Source organism: Ictalurus furcatus, chromosome 2, assembly GCF_023375685.1.
Source record: "Ictalurus furcatus strain D&B chromosome 2, Billie_1.0, whole genome shotgun sequence".
In the NCBI taxonomy this organism is placed as follows: Eukaryota; Metazoa; Chordata; class Actinopteri; order Siluriformes; family Ictaluridae; genus Ictalurus; species Ictalurus furcatus.
This window is the reverse complement of record NC_071256.1, coordinates 51,504-71,684: the sequence shown is the minus strand read 5'-3', so window position 1 is coordinate 71,684 and position 20,181 is coordinate 51,504. Positions and strand designations below refer to the sequence as shown.

General features: G+C 44.7%; 2 protein-coding genes across 3 annotated transcripts; both read left to right on the top strand.

Annotated features, from left to right (window-relative positions):
- The first annotated feature begins 349 nt into the window (after nt 1-349).
- Nucleotides 350-16,400, top strand: dse (dermatan sulfate epimerase). 2 transcript variants are annotated; one of them, XM_053641038.1, is made up of 6 exons: nt 350-528; nt 6,198-6,644; nt 10,069-10,322; nt 12,193-12,432; nt 13,247-13,454; nt 13,539-16,400. In XM_053641038.1, the coding sequence occupies exons 2-6, from the start codon at nt 6,229-6,231 to the stop codon at nt 15,226-15,228; spliced, it is 2,808 nt and encodes a 935-aa protein (XP_053497013.1). In that variant the 5' UTR covers nt 350-528; nt 6,198-6,228; the 3' UTR covers nt 15,229-16,400. The 2 variants fall into 2 exon arrangements, with proteins under 2 accessions (XP_053497013.1, XP_053497022.1); XM_053641047.1 differs by lacking the exon at nt 6,198-6,644 and having other exon boundaries at nt 351-528.
- Nucleotides 16,401-18,504: 2,104 nt separating this feature from the next.
- On the top strand, nt 18,505-20,157 carry ndufaf4 (NADH:ubiquinone oxidoreductase complex assembly factor 4). Its single transcript, XM_053641024.1, has 3 exons — nt 18,505-19,038; nt 19,272-19,354; nt 19,750-20,157. The coding sequence occupies exons 1-3, from the start codon at nt 18,903-18,905 to the stop codon at nt 20,053-20,055; spliced, it is 525 nt and encodes a 174-aa protein (XP_053496999.1). The 5' UTR covers nt 18,505-18,902; the 3' UTR covers nt 20,056-20,157.
- Nucleotides 20,158-20,181: the final 24 nt, after the last annotated feature.

Below are 20,181 nucleotides of genomic sequence, written 5' to 3'. Positions count from 1 at the left end.
ACGTGGGCCGATTCTCCTCTGAACAGTCAGGACCTTCTCCAAATACATGCTCCTCCAGATCAAAATGACATTTCCCCTTTTCCTAAAATTGGCCTTTTCTTCATACTGGATAAGAAGAATATAATTTGGTGCGCATGCGCGCACACACACACACACACACACACACACACGTTCTGTGTAAATACCCATCCACTCTAACCCTAACTTTTCTTGGTCTGCTGCTGTGTGTTGCTTTGGCAATACAAAAAATATTTTGAGAGAGGATGAGCTGTGCAGATCCCCCCTCCCCCTCCCCCTCCCCCCGGCCGATGACGTTTCATTCCCAGCCCCCAGACCCTGGTCCCGGGGGAGATGGTTATAAACCCGGTTACCGAGAGCTCAGTGATGCGCGCGGATGCTTGAAGTAGTGGTTAGTGTTTACCCGGAAGTTATTTATTGACACACACTGCTTTTCTTCAATGTGTGTCTGTATAATGGAATTCCGTGCGGCGCGTGCTGGCGTTTCATCTGAGCACTTCCGGAGAGAAAGTGAGTATAAACAAACTCCTGCTTTTCTCTTTAATAACGGAATAATATAACGGGGGTTGAGCGCGAGACCTGAGCAGTGACTAATAGTTTAGAACTGATTTATAAACTACTCTACTTTTATTCATCAGTTTAGCTTTAGCGGTTAGCTCTAACTCCTGCACTGTGATTAACACCAACACTTTAACACCACTGATTTAAAAGGACACATATGAGAAATGTGTGTGTGTGTGTGTGTGTGAGAGAGAGAGAGAGAGAGAGAGGGAGAGTTTGGATAATAAAAGTTTCTTCTCTTTGGTTAACCACTTCACCAAACCCCAAACCGTTAAAACCATAAACTTTATTCTGTGTAAAAACTTCTGTAGAAAACATTAGCAGTGTTTCTGTAAACTTAAAAAGAAAAAAGTCATGTTTAGTTCCTTTTTAGTTTATTGTTCATTAGCACCTGCTTCTAATTAACATTATAGTTTGAGAAGCACAACATTTCCTCTTTTCAGAGCTTAAAGAGAAATCCAGGGTTCTCCAGGAGAGTTCCCTAAAGAACCACACTTCTTAATACGGTTCTAGATGTCATTACATTATAATAAACATTTGATAGGGTCAGTCCTCTTTATAGGTGATCATGGTGTGTTACAGCATCAATAATTTAATTTAAATAGTGTTTTAGTAAAAAGTTAAATAATTAAACACTGATGAATAATTAATGAGTGAAATACTACAGAGAGATTTCATTTCTTCTTCCATTTTTCCTGTCTTTCACCTCCGAGAGGCGCTGTGCTGATTTATTACCTACCGTGTGTTCATAAACTTTAATCTCTCTGTCTCTCTGTCTCTCTCTCTCTCTCTGTCTCTCTCTCTCTCTCTCTCTCTCTCTCTGTCTCTCTCTCTCTGTCTCTCTCTCTCTCTGTCTCTCTCTGTCTGTCTCTCTCTCTCTCTGTCTGTCTCTCTCTCTGTCTCTCTCTCTGTCTCTCTCTCTGTCTCTCTCTCTCTGTTTCTCTCTCTGTCTTTCTCTCTCTGTCTCTCTCTCTGTCTCTCTCTCTCTGTTTCTCTCTCTGTCTCTCTCTCTCTGTCTCTGTCTCTCTCTCTCTCTCTGTCTCTCTCTCTCTCTGTCTCTCTGTCAAATTCAAATGGTGTGACAGATATTAACATGCCTGTTGCCAAATCTTGGGTACAGACTTTTGGAACAAATTAGAAAATAACTACAGAAATAGACAGATAGAATAGAAACAAATGTCCAAACATTCAAAAATACAGTCAGAAAGAAAGACTGGTGATGAAACCCTGAGAATTAAAAACAGAATCCTCTCCCCCTTCACCCCCCCTCCCCCTCCCTCTCTCTTTCCATCTCACTGTCTCTATATACCTCTCTGTCCTATCTGTCTCTCCTTCATCTGTTTTTCTTTAAGTGCCTAAAATGAATCAAGACTCCAAAACTGTGTGTGTGTGTGTGTGTGTGTGTGTGTGTGTGTGCGCGGGTTCAGCAGGAATGAATAGGTCAGAGGGTTATGGGGGGGGCTTCCTGAGGAATGTGAGCTCACACACACACATGCAGCTGCCTGTTTTCTGAAGTGGTTAAAGAGTTGGGCAGTGTGTGTGTGTGTGTGTGTGTGTGTGAATAGAGTGTTTATGTGCATGTACATAAACACCATATGGATAAAGTAAACAGAAAAGTGTGTGTGTGGGGGGAGGGGGTTTGAATAATGGGTGTAGTATGTAAGTGGGTGTGGTCTATGTGGGTGGAGTCTGTGGATAGGTGGAGTCTGTAACTAGGCAGGATGTGTGTGAGTGGAGTAGGGCTGCAACTAACCATTACTTTGATAGTCAAGTAATCCCTCAATTATTTCTTCGATTAATCGATTAGTCGGATTAAAAAGCCAATTTATTTTCTGTAGTTTTTCTAGAAAGTGTGTTATTTGACCTTCTGCTCGACGTTGTCCTTCACACACACACACACACACACACACACACACACACACACACACACACACACGCTGTGTAAACTGAAGGCTATGATAAAGGTATTAAACGTATATGTGTGCTGTGCTGTACACAGTGCAGAGGAGTTAAAATATTAACATTATATTTAAAATAAAAACGGCTGATTGTCCACACGCTTTAAAGCAGAAGGTAAATCACTAGATTAAAAACACTAAAGAATGAAAATAGAAGCAGAGAGGAAGTGTTAAGGGGTAAGAGGTTGAATGTTCTGCAGTAACACACACACTCACACACACACTCGTCTGAACACACTAACATGTTCCTTTATTCTGAAAATGTACCACACTTCTTACGTTTATATAAAATTACACCTTCTAACCCCATTACACTCACTCTCTCATAAACACACACTTACTTACTTTATAAATATCAATAAATATCACAGCAGACTACAGATCTGATCAGAATGAATATTTTAGTCAGTCATTGTGTGATTGCGGCGCAGGCGTGCACTCGCGCTCGTTCAGTGGAGTGTAACGGAGACTCGCTCGCTGTCAGGACCAGACTTTATATAAAATAGATAATACTGGCGTGAGTTTATAACATTTACAGATAAGGATATAAACGTAAACATGTCACTTCTGTGCTGAAGAAAACACGTCTGGAACACGTTACACTGCACACGCGTCTGTCGCAGCGTTAATACACGTTACTACACATTAATACACGTTACTACACGTTACTACATGTTAATACGCGTCAATACACTTTAATGCACGTTACTACACGTGAATACACTTTAATACACGTTACTTCACGTTACTACATTTTAATACACGTTACTACACGTTAATACGTCAATACACGTTACTACACGTTACTACATGTTAATACACATCAATACACGTTAATACATGTTAATACACGTTACTACACGTTACTACACGTGAATACACTTTAATACACGTTACTACACGTTACTACATTTTAATACACGTTACTACACGTTAATACATGTCAATACACGTTACTACACGTTACTACATGTTAATACACATCAATACACGTTAATACATGTTAATACACGTTACTACACGTTAATACACTTTAATACAAGTTATTACACGTTAATATACATTAATATACGTTAATACACGTCAGTACACGTCATTACACGTTAATACACGTTAATACACTTTAATACATGTACCAGTTTGTTTGTAGCACTTAATATAAAACGTTCTCATGATTTGGACGAGCTGGATCCTGCACTTTTCCCTCAGCAGCAGCTCGCTCTGTTTCCTTTTTTCACACAGGTTTTATGTATAGACATGCGTTTTTCACCTTCATGAAGTGATGTCACTGACGGGAAGGGGGGGTATCCACAGAGACGCCACTGCCCGGGGGGGGGGGGTTAATTCAAAGTGACATCACACACCCGACTAATCCATAATGACATTTGCTGTCCGTTATTTTAATTATCGATTTTATTATCATCTGTGGGGGGGGGGTGTATGTGGGTGGAGCCTATATGAGTCGGTTGGTGTGTTTTTAACACAAAGTAGTTGTATGTTCCTGTAAAGAGCGTGGTAGCAGGTTAAAGGCTCCTATGTTTAGAGATAACAAAGTGAAAACTGCGTAGATCCTCGCTGGACAGAGCAAGTGAAGATAACTGCAGATGTTCAGCTCTGGGTTTGGAAACATGTTCCTTTAACGTCTCCTTTAGATTAATGTGGTTAAACATCTCTGACTGTCTGTGTGTGTGTGTGCTATGCTAAGAAGATAAAACATCATGGCTGTCTAAATTTGTTGCATGTGTGTTTACACTCATATCACCACTAGAGAAAGAAGAATCGAAACAGGAAGCTTCATGGAAAAAACGTGGAAAAGTGATCAGAGTTGGATGAGTGATGAGTCCATGTTGTTTCTGGCAGCATCGCTGAGATACGGAGCAGAGGCCAGAAAACCACAGTCTCACCCTCCTCCTGTCTCACCTCCACCAGTCTCACCCTCCTCCTGTCTCACTTTCCCCCGATCTAAGTCTCCTCCTGTCTCACATCCACTAGTCTCACCCTCCTCCTGTCTCCCCTCCACCAGTCTCACCCTCCTCCTGTCTCACCTCCACCAGTCTCACCCTCCTCCTGTCTCACTTTCCCCCGATCTAAGTCTCCTCCTGTCTCACATCCACTAGTCTCACCCTCCTCCTGTCTCCCCTCCACCAGTCTCACCCTCCTCCTGTCTCACATCCACCAGTCTCACCCTCCTCCTGTCTCCCCTCCACCAGTCTCACCCTCCTCCTGTCTCACATCCACCAGTCTCACCCTCCTCCTGTCTCACCTCCACCAGTCTCACCCTCCTCCTGTCTCACTTTCCCCCGATCTAAGTCTCCTCCTGTCTCACATCCACCAGTCTCACCCTCCTCCTGTCTCACATCCACCAGTCTCACCCTCCTCCTGTCTCCCCTCCACCAGTCTCACCCTCCTCCTGTCTCACATCCACCAGTCTCACCCTCCTCCTGTCTCACCTCCACCAGTCTCACCCTCCTCCTGTCTCACTTTCCCCCGATCTAAGTCTCCTCCTGTCTCACTTTCCCCCGATCTAAGTCTCCTCCTGTCTCACTTTCCCCCGATCTAAGTCTCCTCCTGTCTCACATCCACCAGTCTCACCCTCCTCCTGTCTCCCCTCCACCAGTCTCACCCTCCTCCTGTCTCCCCTCCACCAGTCTCACCCTCCTCCTGTCTCACCTCCACCAGTCTCACCCTCCTCCTGTCTCACATCCACCAGTCTCACCCTCCTCCTGTCTCCCCTCCACCAGTCTCACCCTCCTCCTGTCTCACCTCCACCAGTCTCACCCTCCTCCTGTCTCACCTTCTCCCAATCTAAGTCTCCTCCTGTCTCACATCCACCAGTCTCACCCTCCTCCTGTCTCCCCTCCACCAGTCTCACCCTCCTCCTGTCTCCCCTCCACCAGTCTCACCCTCCTCCTGTCTCACCTCCACCAGTCTCACCCTCCTCCTGTCTCACCTTCCCCAAATCTAACTCTCCTCCTGTCTCACCTTCCCCCAGTCTTACCCTCCTCCTGTCTCACCTCCACCAGTCTCACCCTCCTCCTGTCTCAACTTCCACCAATCTAACTCTCCTCCTGTCTCACCTTCCCCCAGTATCACCCTCCTCCTGTCTCACCTCCACCAGTATCACCCTCCTCCTGTCTCACCTTCCCTCAATCTAACTCTCCTCCTGTCTCACCTTCCCCCAGTCTAACTCTCCTCCTGTCTCACATGTTCACAGACTCTGTGTAGGTGGGGTTTATGCAGATGAAGCTTGGGTGGGTGGGGTTTATGCAGATGAGGCATGGAGTATGATTTAATTTATGATTTTAAAGAGATGACATTGCAGTGGTGAAGATGATGAATAAGAAGATTGTTGTATGGATTATAGTTGATATAACGGAGTAATCACTTTAATCATGGTTGATCTTCATCTCCACCAAAGTCCAATAAAAACTGCAGTGAATAAATATGATGGAACACTTTTACTTAAAATGACTAATATTAGAATAGTTAGATTATTTTCATAAAATAAATCTTATGCTGTGAGCTGAAGGGGAAAAGTGTGTGTGTGTTAGTGTGGTTTTCAGTAGAGCTGGATTTAATTACCACAGGAATTCAGGATGTTAAAGCGCGCACACACGCACAATCTTAACTGTCTCAGTAATGGCGCTCTCTGTCTTTCAGCATGACATCACTCTGACATCACGCTGATGTCATGATGAGCTCATACACACGCGGTGCCCCCACAGTGTTCTTCATAAGTGCTGTGTGTGTGTTGGCACGGAGCGACTGGGAGCCAAGCGGTGGTGAAGTGCCCTTTATCGGCGGACGCTACTTTGGGCACCCAATGCTGTATTTTGGGCGGGAGGCGGTGCCTGAGCTGCGAGGGGCGGCACTGAGCACTCACGCTGAACTGGCTCAGCAGATATGGCGTGCTGGTGAGGACATGCTTGCAAACCCCGCCCAGTTCCTCCCACCACGAGACCCTGACGAATTCTCCGCCCGCTGGAACGAAATCTACGGGAACAACCTGAGTGTGTTAGCACTGTTCTGTCTGCTTTACCCACAGCGCACTGGGGCGCTCAGTCTGGCTCGCGAGTACATGGACCGGATGGCTGCACAGCCCAGCTGGTACACAACCTGTGTGTGTGTGTGTGTGTGTGTGTGTGTTATATTGCTGATTGTTATATTGCATTATAGTATCCTTTTAAAATTCCGTTAAGCCTGCTGTGTTTAATTCTGGAGGAGATCCCTACGTAGGGTGCCTAGGGTAAGGGTTACATCTTCATCGTCTCACTGATTTACAGAACAACAGCCAAACCTGTCATAACGTGTCATTACGTATTTCATGGCAACCAACGTATGTCCATCACTCACATTAACTAAGCTATGGCTAAAAGTTTCTGTGTGCAGAGCAGTGGAGTTTGTTTTATTTAGTGACATCACAAACTGAGATGATGTGTAGCCCCGCCCCCAAATCAGTTTATACAGAAATGATGTGTCCTGTCCTGCACACAGCTGTATACGGTCAGAATCAGTTTCAGATTTTATACCTTTGGGCAGAAATGTACCGAAATCTAAATACCAAAAGAATGAAAAAAAACTATTGGCACCCAATCTGGCAGAACCATGCTGAATATAGTATAAGGCTCTTCTGTCCAATCAGCTCTCTGCTCAGTCTCGGTGTGTCTCGCACAACATCTCACTGACCTGAAGTCTAAAGTCAGTCAAAAGTGTGTGTGTGTGTGTGTGTGTGTGTGTGTGTGTGTGTGTGTGTGTGTGTGTGTGTGTGTATGTGTGTGTGTGTGTGTATATGAGAGACAGAGAGATGGCCAGCAGAAACACATCCTCTTTCATTATTTCTCCACATCAGCACTTTCCACAGATCCTCTGCGGCTTTCAGGATGATCATTAATAATAAAATAATGAGATATGGACACTGATATTGGACATTTTCCTGCCAACACACACACACACACACACATACACACACACTTCCTGTTTCATTTTCTCACTGTGTCAGCACTTTCTGTGAAACCACAGACAAAAAATAACACATTCTTCCTGATTCATTTCCTGTTTTTATCTAACTTTAATGACTGATTAACTCAGACTGTGTCTCAGATCTCACACTCCGCTTCAGAAAAGTGTTTAATCTGTAACAGAGAGGAAAAGAAACACACACAGTACACAAACACACACACTATACACACGTTACACACACGTTACACACACAGTACACAAACACACACACTATACACACGTTACGCACACAGTACACAAACACACACAGGTTACACACACAGTACACAAACACACACTATACACACAGTACACACACATTACACAAACACACACACTATACACACGTTACACACACGTTACACACACAGTACACAAACACACACACTATACACACGTTACACACACTGTACACACACAGTACACAAACACACACTATACACACGTTACACACACAGTACACACACATTACACAAACACACACACTATACACACGTTACACACACGTTACACACACAGTACACAAACACACACACTATACACACGTTACGCACACAGTACACAAACACACACAGGTTACACACACAGTACACAAACACACACTATACACACGTTACACACACAGTACACACACATTACACAAACACACACTATACACACGTTACACACACGTTACACACACAGTACACAAACACACACACTATACACACGTTACACACACAGTACACACACAGTACACAAACACACACTATACACATGTTACACACACAGTACACACACATTACACAAACACACACACTATACACACGTTACACACACGTTACACACACAGTACACAAACACACACACTATACACACGTTACGCACACAGTACACAAACACACACAGGTTACACACACAGTACACAAACACACACTATACACACGTTACACACACAGTACACACACATTACACAAACACACACTATACACACGTTACACACACGTTACACACACAGTACACAAACACACACACTATACACACGTTACACACACAGTACACAAACACACACACTATACACACGTTACGCACACAGTACACAAACACACACAGGTTACACACACAGTACACAAACACACACTATACACACGTTACACACACAGTACACACACATTACACAAACACACACACTATACACACGTTACACACACAGTACACACACAGTACACAAACACACACACTATACACACGTTACACACACAGTACACAAACACACACACACTATACACACGTTACACACACAGTACACACACATTACACAAACACACACACTATACACACGTTACACACACAGTACACATACAGTACACAAAGACACACACTATACACACGTTACACACACAGTACACAAACACACACACTATACACACGTTACACACACAGTACACAGACACACACTATACACACATTACACACACAGTACACACACAGTACACAAACACACACACTATACACACGTTACACACACTGTACACACACAGTACACAAACACACACTATACACGTTACACACACAGTACACACACAGTACACAAACACACACACTATACACACGTTACACACACAGTACACAAACACACACACACTATACACACGTTACACACACAGTACACAAACACACAAGTTACACACGTTACACAAACACACGTTACACACACAGTACAGACACATGATTTAAAACTGCATTTATGAGCATCATAAAGTATGTGTCTGTGTGTGTCTATATACAGTATGTGTATGCATGTCTATTTATATATATATATATATATATGTATATATGTATATATATATATATATAATGTGTGTGTGTGTGTGTGTACTGACGTTGATGTGTGTGTCTGTATACACCGTGTGTGTGTGTGTGTATACTGATCCTGGTGTCTGTGTGTGTATACTGACTCTGGTGTGTGTGTGTGTGTGTGTGTACACCGTGTGTATGTATGTGTGTGTGTGTGTGTGTGTGTGTACATATATACTGACCCTGGTGTGTGTGTGTGTGTGTGTGTGTGTGTACACCGTGTGTGTGTGTGTATGTATGTGTGTGTGTGTGTACATATATACTGACCCTGGTGTGTGTGTGTGTGTGTGTGTGTGTGTGTATGTATGTGTGTGTGTGTACACTGATCCTGGTATTTGTGTGTGTGTGTATACTGACCCTGGCTTATGTGTGTATGTATGTGTGTGTGTGTATACTGACCCTGGTATGTGTGTGTGTGTGTGTGTGTGTGTATACTGACCCTGGTTTATGTGTGTATGTATGTGTGTGTGTGTATACTGACCCTGGAATGTGTGTGTGTGTGTGTATACTGACCCTGGTTTATGTGTGTTTGTGTGTGTGTGTGTGTATACTGACCCTATTATGTGTGTGTGTGTGTATACTGACCCTGGTTTATGTGTGTTTGTGTGTGTGTGTGTGTGTGTGTGTGTATACTGACCCTATTATGTGTGTGTGTGTATACTGACCCTGGTTTATGTGTGTTTGTGTGTGTGTGTAGGCTGGTGAAGGATGCTCCATGGGACGAGGTTCCGATGGCTCACTCTCTGGTGGGTTTTGCAACGGCATATGACTTCCTGTTTGAGTTCCTGAGTGAGGTGGAGCAGGAACGTTACCTGCAAGTGCTGGGAAACACCTCCCTCTACATGTATGACAAATCACTGCAGAGGGGGTGGAGCTTCCAGTTCCTCCACAACCACCAACCAACCAACTGCGTCGCCCTGCTGACCGCCTCCCTCATTCTGCTCAACCAGGGTCAGTACACACACACACACACACACCGCCTCCCGCATATGTGTGTGTGTGTGTATATATATACTGACCCTGGTGTGTGTGTGCGTGCGTGTATATACTGACCCTGGTGTGTGTGTGTGTATGTGTGTGTGCGTGTGTGTCTATGTGTATACTGCCCCTGGTGTGTGTGTGTATCTGTGTGTGTGTGTGTGTATACTGACCCTGGTGTGTGTGTGTGTGTGTGTGTGTGTGTGTATACTGCCCCTGGTGTGTGTGTGTGTGTGTGTGTGTGTGTGTGTGTGTGTGTGTATACTGACCCTGGTGTGTGTGTGTGTGTGTGTGTGTGTGTATACTGACCCTGGTGTGTGTGTGTGTATCTGTGTGTGTGTGTGTGTGTATACTGACCCTGGTGTGTGTGTGTGTGTGTGTGTGTGTGTGTATACTGCCCCTGGTGTGTGTGTGTGTGTGTGTGTATACTGACCCTGGTGTGTGTGTGTGTGTGTGTGTGTGTGTGTGTGTGTGTGTGTATACTGACCCTGGTGTGTGTGTGTGTATCTGTGTGTGTGTGTGTGTATACTGACCCTGGTGTGTGTGTGTGTGTGTGTGTGTGTGTATACTGCCCCTGGTGTGTGTGTGTGTGTGTGTGTATACTGACCCTGGTGTGTGTGTGTGTGTGTGTGTGTGTGTGTGTGTGTGTGTGTGTGTGTATACTGACCCTGGTGTGTGTGTGTGTGTGTGTGTGTGTGTGTGTGTGTATACTGACCCTGGTGTGTGTGTGTGTGTGTGTGTGTGTGTGTATACTGACCCTGGTGTGTGTGTGTGTGTGTGTGTGTGTGTATACTGACCCTGGTGTGTGTGTGTGTGTGTGTGTGTGTGTGTGTGTGTGTGTGTGTGTGTGTATACTGACCCTGGTGTGTGTGTGTGTGTGTGTGTGTGTGTGTGTGTGTGTGTGTATACTGACCCTGGTGTGTGTGTGTGTGTATCTGTGTGTGTGTGTGTGTATACTGACCCTGGTGTGTGTATGTGTGTGTGTGTGTGTGTGTATACTGCCCCTGGTGTGTGTGTGTGTGTGTGTGTGTGTGTGTGTATACTGACCCTGGTGTGTGTCTGTGTGTGTGTGTGTGTGTGTGTATACTGACCCTGGTGTGTGTGTGTGTGTGTGTGTGTGTGTGTGTGTGTGTATACTGACCCTGGTGTGTGTGTGTGTGTGTGTGTGTGTGTGTGTGTATACTGACCCTGGTGTGTGTGTGTGTGTGTGTGTGTGTGTGTGTATACTGACCCTGGTGTGTGTGTGTGTGTGTGTGTGTGTGTGTGTATACTGACCCTGGTGTGTGTGTGTGTGTGTATCTGTGTGTGTGTGTGTGTATACTGACCCTGGTGTGTGTATGTGTGTGTGTGTGTGTATACTGACCCTGGTGTGTGTGTGTGTGTGTGTGTGTGTGTGTGTGTATACTGACCCTGGTGTGTGTGTGTGTGTGTGTGTGTGTGTGTGTGTATACTGACCCTGGTGTGTGTGTGTGTGTGTGTGTGTGTGTGTGTATACTGACCCTGGTGTGTGTGTGTGTGTGTGTGTGTGTGTGTGTATACTGACCCTGGTGTGTGTGTGTGTGTGTATCTGTGTGTGTGTGTGTGTATACTGACCCTGGTGTGTGTATGTGTGTGTGTGTGTGTATACTGCCCCTGGTGTGTGTGTGTGTGTGTGTGTGTGTGTGTGTGTATACTGACCCTGGTGTGTGTGTGTGTGTGTGTGTGTGTGTGTATACTGACCCTGGTGTGTGTGTGTGTGTGTGTGTGTGTGTGTGTGTGTGTGTGTGTATACTGACCCTGGTGTGTGTGTGTGTGTGTATACTGACCCTGGTGTGTGTGTGTGTGTGTCTGTGTGTGTGTGTAGGCTGTCTACAGGAGGCCTATGTGTTTGTTCAGCAGGTGATGGCGATTATGGAGAAGGCGCTGGTCATGCTGCGTTCCGTGGTGGACGGTTCTCTGTATGAAGGTGTTGCGTATGGAACCTACAGCACGCGTTCTCTGTTCCAGTACATCTTCCTGCTGCAGAGACACTTCAACATCTCACACTTCACACACCCCTGGCTCCTCAAACATTTCGACTTCCTCTACAGGACACTGCTGCCAGGTACCACAATATGTGTGTGTGTGTGTGTGTGTCCATCATCCTGTAGTCACCAAATCATCTGTTAAAACATGGTTTGGGTTTTGTTCCGAGGCCAGAGCTCCAGACCACAGAACCTTCTCCCATATAAATGCTGAGTCTCCAAACAGAATTCTATTTGGCTTCTTAAATAATAATTTCGATATTGTCTTTCTTCTCACCATTCTTCCATAAAGTCCAGCTTTGTGGTGTGTCCAATTCAGTCCAATTCAGTTCAGTCCAATTCAGTTCAGTTTTATTTATATAGCACTTTTAAGTATGGACATGTTCACAATGCAGCTTTACAGAAATCTGGATATGGATATAAATTTCCCCCTAATGAGCGAGCCTGAGACAACATGAGGAAGAAACCATGAGTGAGACTCCACTATTATGGGATGTTTTGTGTAGATTCAGGACATTAAATCCCCAATTTAGGCCATTTCAGTCGAGGCTGTAACACTACACAGTGGGGAAAAGTTCACAGGTGGGTGAATACTTGTGCAAGGTGCTGTGTCCTTCTTTTCTTCAATGAAATACTTTCATTTCTATAAACGCTGTATAAATATCTCTGAGCCTGTAGCATTATCTGCACTTTGTTAGCAAAACCTCAGCTAAAAAATATATTGGGATGCGTGTTGTGTATCGTGAAGATATCGTGATATTTTTTGATATATCATCCAGGCCCTAGTGTGAATGCTGCAGTGTAGAACCATGTCCTCATCTCATAAGGAGTCTGTAGAACGTCAGTGTTAATTATTTTAGCAAAGTGTTCATGACGTGTGTTACATGTGTTCAGGTTTCCGGAGGAATGTTGCCATCGGTGACTCAAACTACAACTGGTTTTACGGCCCAGAGAGTCAGCTGGGGTTCCTTGATCGCTACATCCTGAGGAATGGCCACGCTAACTTCCTGGCTGAACAGATACGACACCACCGCGTGCAGGACGGACCGGGACAGCCATCACGGGGACAGAAGTGGTGTACATTACACACCGAGTTCATCTGGTACACACACACACACACACACACACACACACACACGCGGGTATTTCCTACTGACCGTCTCTTTGTGTGTTTCTCTGTGTGCAGGTATGATCCTGGTGTCAAAGCCACGCCCCCTCCAGATTTTGGAATGCCGCGTCTGCACTATTTTGAGGACTGGGGCGTGGTGACGTATGGAGGCGGTCTGCCTGCAGGGACGAATCATTCTTTCCTGTCATTTAAGTCAGGGAAACTGGGTGGCCGCGCCATCTTCGACATCGTGCACCAGCGGCGCTACAGCCAGTGGATCCGCGGCTGGAAGAATTTCAATGCCGGACATGAGCATCCTGACCAGAACTCGTTCACCTTCGCACCCAGAGGTTTCCCCTTCATCACTGAGGCGTTATATGGCCCCAAGTACACACTCCTCAACAACGCCGTTCTGTTCGCCTCCTCCAACGACCGTGCCTGCTTCTCACCCTGGGAAGGTCAGGTGACTGAGACGTGTGACTCCAAGTGGTCAAAGTATAAGTACGGTGCTGCAGCAGACTGCGAGGGTCGTGTGGAGGCGGCGCTAGAGCGTCACGGTATTGTGTTTATCCGTGGTGAGGGACGGGCAGCATACAGCCCAGCACTCAAGATCAAGAACTTGCAGAGAAACCTTGTCCTTCTCCAACCTGACCTTCTGCTGCTCCTGGACCACGTGCACCTGGACGCCGAAAGCCCTGCCCACAGCATCAGTGCCTTCTTCCACAACACAGACTTCCCCTTCCAGCACACCATGGCGAGAGATGGCGTCCACGGTGCCTTTGTCCAGCACGGACAGGACAAGTACACCATGATGTGGAGGGACGACACGGGCTACAGCGGGGAAGCTGATACAGCATACTGGACATACCCAAACGGCTACCCTTACAACGGCTCTCACTATGTTAACGTGACTATGTCGCTCCGCTTCCCGCACACCCGCATTGCCTATGTGTTCTTTGGCCCGGATATCGATGTTCTCAGCTTCAGCCTGCGTGGAGACTCGGAGAGGATCGATGTCCACCTGACCACACGAGACCATACCTTCACCATCCACGTCCTGACATCAGAGAACCCCAGCAAACCCCTGTTTGCCATGGTGCTGAAGGACAAATTGGAGAAGATAGTGTTTGAGCGGGTGGCGGCGGTGCAGGAGCGCCCCCTGGAAGAGGTGCAGGACTACGTTAACCTGGTGGAGCAAAACCTCCGGCGCATCAAACCCATCTTCCAGCAGCTAGAGCCCCGTGTAAAGACGCGCATCCTCAATGCTGAGGGATTCCACAAAATCAGAGAACGACTTAAGAAGACCTCGGAAAAGAGGAGGAAGATGAAGAAGAAGGTGGCAGCAGCTGTGGAGAAGATGTTCTCAGTTACTAAGAAGCCGGGAAAAGTGAAGGGATCAAAGAAAGCGACTGGAAATCGCTTGAATGAAGCCGGAGAGAAGCAGCAGGGAGCGCAGAGGCGAGAGAGAAACAGTGATGATGGAGATGCACACAGGGGCAAGAAGGCCAGGGTCATAAAAGGACCCGTGTTTAAAGAAGTCTACACTGCAGCGGCCGAGGGCGGGACCAAAGCATCCATCTCTGTCTCCTACATACGTTTGTTCCTGGTTCTGAACATCGGAGCCTTCTTCCTGCTGCTGGCGGTTCTGCTCACACAACTGCAGCGAGCGCCGAGTCTCCACACACAGCGCTGTATCTACTGCGTCCTGCTGCTCGACAGCTTCATCCTGCTTGGCCTCTACTCATCCTGCTCACATGGACACTGCTGACATCGCCACTAGGAGACGTTTCTCCAGATAGTGATGACATCATCAGTGTGGGACAGAGAGAAGGCAGTAGTACGGTGTGGGGCAGTAGTACAGTGCATCCAGAAAGTATTCACAGCGCGTCACCTTTTCCACATTTTGTTATGTTACAGCCTTATTCCAAAATGGATTCAATTCATTATTTTCCTCAAAATTCTAAAAACAATGCCCCATAATGACAACGTGAAAGAAGTTTGTTTGAAATATTTGCAAATTTATTAAAAATAAAAAACAAAAAAGCACATGTACATAAGTATTCACAGCCTTTGCTCAATACTTTGTTGACGCACCTTTGGCACCGATTACAGCCTCAAGTCTTTTTGAGAATGATGCTACAAGCTTGGCACACCTATTTCTGGGCAGTTTCTCCCATTCTTCTTTGCAGGACCTCTCAAGCTCCATCAGATTGGATGTGGAGCGTCGGTGCACAGCCAATTTCAGATCTCTACAGAGATCGCCAGCTCTAGGAAGAGTCCTGCTGGTTCCAGACTTCTTCCATTTACGGATGATGGAGGCCACTGTGCTCATTGGGACCTTCAGTGCTGCAGAAATGTTTCTGTACCCTTCCCCAGATCTGTGCCTCGATACAATCCTATCTCGGCGGTCTCCAGACAGTTTCTTGGACTTCATGGCTTGGTTTGTGTTCTGACGTGCAGTGTTAACTGTGGGACCTTATATAGACAGGTGTGTGCCTTTCCAAATCATGCCCAATCAACTGAATTTACCACAGGTGGACTCCAATCACGTTGTAGAAACATCTGAAGGATGATCAGTGGAAACAGGATGCACCTGAGCTCAATTTTGAGTGTCATGGCAAAGGGTGTGAATACTTCTGTACATGTGCTTTTTTTGTTTTTTATTTTTAATAAATTTGCAAATATTTCAAACAAACTTCTTTCACGTTGTCATTATGGGGTATTGTTTGTAGAATTTTGAGGAAAATAATGAATTGAATCCATTTTGGAATAAGACTGTAACATAACACAATGTGGAAAAGGTGACGCGCTGTGAATACTTTCCGGATGCACTGTAAGTGATGAACAGTGTCTGAATGTACATTATAAATATAAATTTATACATGTGTGTATATTTTTGGTTATTTTGTAATCTTTGCAATTAAAAAGCAGATGCAGAAATGTGTGTGTGTGTGTGTGTGTGTGTGAGAGAGAGAGAGAGAGAGAGAGAGAGAGAGAGATTGATTTTGTGTTTATAGTACACTCACTGACCACTTTATTAGGAAGACCTGTACACATACTCAGTCATGCAGTTATCTAATCAGGAAATCATGTGTCAGCAACACAATACATAAAGTCATGCAGATGTGGTCCAGCAGCTTCAGGTCATGTTCACACTAACCATCAGAATGGAGGAAAACTGTGATCTCAGTGATTTTGACCATGGCGACTGTTGTGCCAGAGGGGCTGGTTTGAGTATTTCTATAACCGCTGAGAACAGGAAGCCGAGGCCGCAGTGTGCACAGGCTCACCAACACTGGACAGCTGAAGACTGGAGAAACATCACCTGGTCTGATGAATCTCAATTTCTGCTGAGGTACACAGATGGTTGAGTCAGAATTTGGTGCCAACAACATGAATCCTTGGATCCAACCTGCCTTGTGTCACCAATCCAGGCTGGTGGAGGTTGTGTAATGCTGTGGGGAAGGTGGGGAAGTTCTTGCCACACTTTGGGCTCGTGAATACCAATCAATCATGGCTTAAAGTCCACAGACTATTTGAGTATTGTTGCTGACCGTATGCATCCCTTCATGGCCACAATTTACCATCTTCTGATGGTTATTTCCAGCATGATAATGCATGTCACAAAGCAAAAGTTGTCTCAAACTGGTTTGATGAACACGACAATGAGTTTAGTGTTCTTCAGCGACCTTCCCAGTTACCAGATCTGAATCCAGTTTGGATGTGGTAGAGCAGGAGAGTCACAGCATGAAAGTGCAGCTGAAAACTGCAGGAATTGCATGATGTCATCATGTCAACATGGAGCAGAATCTCAGAGGAATGTTTCCAACATCTTGTGGAATCCATGCCTTGAAGAATTGAGGCTGTTTTGAGAGCAAAGTGAGGCTCTACCCAGTATTCATGTAGTGTTCCTAATAAAGTGCTCAGTGAGTGTATTAGCTCTTTGTTTAACCATAGAAACACATAACGTAATAAAAACTCATTACAACAAAGATATCAGGAAGAACCAGATCAGCGTTCCCTAAAGGAAACACCCAAACCCAATCCCTGTAAATTCTCCAACATTCCATCAGCATGTTTCACTGGGAACATTTCACACTTTAAACTGTATAAAGTTTTTTTTTTTTTATTCACTGAAATTCTTTACAAAATAGTGGCGTTCCTGTACCGTACACAGTTCACACTCAGCACAGAGTTGAAGATGAAGAAGAATGATGATGAAAACAATGGAGATGAAGGAGAAGATGAGGAAAGAGAAGATGATGAAGGAGAGGTGTGTATTTGAAATGATGAAGTGAATGCTGGAGACAGAAATATATCACTTTTTCTTCATATTTTCTTCTCTGAAAGTGAAATCTTGAGTCTCTGATATTTTAACTTTTAATTTTTTAAGGTGAATGATTTATAATTGTACTAAAGATGATGTTCACTCACACTGCTCACACACACTACAGGAGGAACACAACCCAGTGGTTACACACAAAACCAGCTTTATTCAAATAAAAACAATCCAGTACTCTGTACTGTAATTCCAAACAATACTTATGTATTACAATTATAATAAAATAATTATGCAAACAAAACGGTTTCCAGTTAAATCAATCAAAAGTCTCTGTATACCGTTAACATTAATAAATAGCATGTTAGCTTTGAACCTAATCGGATCAGATTTCTCTTTTTTTTTGGATATCCGATCCAGTATTGTGACCTTATATCGGTCTGATACACATCCTGAACACTGAATAGTGCAGTCTCCACAACACACACTGCTTATTCTGAACCCCAAACCTGTGTGTGTGTGTGTGTGTGTGTGTGTGTGTGTGTGTGTGTGTGTGTGTTTTCATTTACAACATAAAAGCTGATAAACTGCAGTGAAACCTCCCGCACTGATTTCCTCTCGTATTAAACACAAAAATAATTATTACTATATTTACCTTTATCATCTATCAGTTTCATGCTGGTAAAATATTATTTAATATTGTTTCTTATTAAATAAAAATGTAAATGATTAGGGAATGGGTTCCCTGTGGAGAAAATAAGATAATGTTCCACACAGGAGAAGAATTACTAGACAAAATACCAATGATAGCAACATAGCCGGTAATACCGCATTGCTCTCTCACTGCCACCTGCTGTTTAATAAGTGTTACTGCAGCAAGCACTGACCAGCTGAACTACACACTCTCTGCTGTCTAAAGTTTAATAGTAATTTATAATCACTTCTCAGTTTCTATTGGTTTTTTTTTGGTTTTTTTTTTAACTCTTTTTATTTTTCGTGTAATTTTACGTGTGTGTGTGTGTACTGGAACTTTTGCTGCTTGAAAAAACCGGAAGTGACTCCAAGTAACGTGTTGTGTCACTTCTCGGTTTGTTTTACACCAGTTTCCGTTCTAAGGGCGTCGCAAACACACACACAGAGTCGCTACTCGTGAAGTGTTGGAAATGGGCGCGCGCGTGGGTCGCCTCTTCAGGAACTTCAATCTGGAGGCTCGCGCGCATCGTGAAATCGGCAAAAGCAAGCCGGAAGCGGCGCCTCGGCATCCGGTACCGTTTAACCACAGTAGCAGCGTCCCGCCCGGTAATGATGATGATAAAGAGTATGTCCGTGTTTACTGACCTGCTAACCGTCTAACCGACGCACCGGGCCGCGTCCTAAACCGCACACTCCCGCCCTACAGAGTGCACTAGATAGTGGGCCAGAGTTAGTGCACTGTATAGGGCTTTAGCGTGCAATTTGGGGCATTAGACACTTAAAAATCATTAGCAACCTGATAATTAATAGTTCTCTCTGTGTGTGTGTGTGTGTTATAGTGAGTGAGATCCACAGGAAGGATGATCCTCTACTGAATCGACTCAGACAGGTTTATGTGGATTCTAAAGACCCACAAACACCGGTACACACACACACACACACACACACAGAGGGTTAAACAGAATGTAAATATACTTCTGAATAAGATTAAATAGTTTGCTGTTAAAACCTGTATGTTATTGTGTGTAATAAATTAGAAATGAGGATCTCAGCTCTGGAGCATGATAGGACAAACTAATCGCACCCCTGGGATAGTCTTTACCTCCTTAATGTACAGTGTGAATTTGGTGAAAATCGGAGAAGGTCAGGTTTTTTGAAAACTTAGTTACAGCTTTACCTCTGACACTGGAGACTCCTTCTGTAAATGTTAAATAAACATCTAACAGAAGACATCACTGACTTTTAAATCGGTTAATGTGGAGTGTTACGCTGTGAATGAGCTCCTACTATAGAAATGTGTGTTTGTGCATTTTCCAGATGTTGGCGGGTGTGAGGAAGCTGCAGCAGGTGGACTGTCGCCCCCTCAGTGCATCATTGGTGCCCCCTGGAGTGTGTGACATCACAAACGTGCCCAAAGGGAAGCTGACCATCGTGGAGGTGCTAACAGCACTAAACAAGCACAAGCTAACGCCTCAGGAGTGGACGGTTGAGAGGATAGCACAGGAGCTAATGCTAGCACACAGCGATGCCCGTGCATTAACATGCTACTTCATCCCCTTTAACATTAAAGTCGTTAAAGTTCCCCGAGCTGAGGATGCACATACACGCATCACTGAGTCCTAACACACACCTTTCCTTTCTCCCTTATGGGCTTATATATTGTATATTTATGTTGTAAATTGCTCATATATTCATTTAAATAAATGTTGAATGATTAAAATGAAAGGTTTAATGGTGCCCTGATTTTTC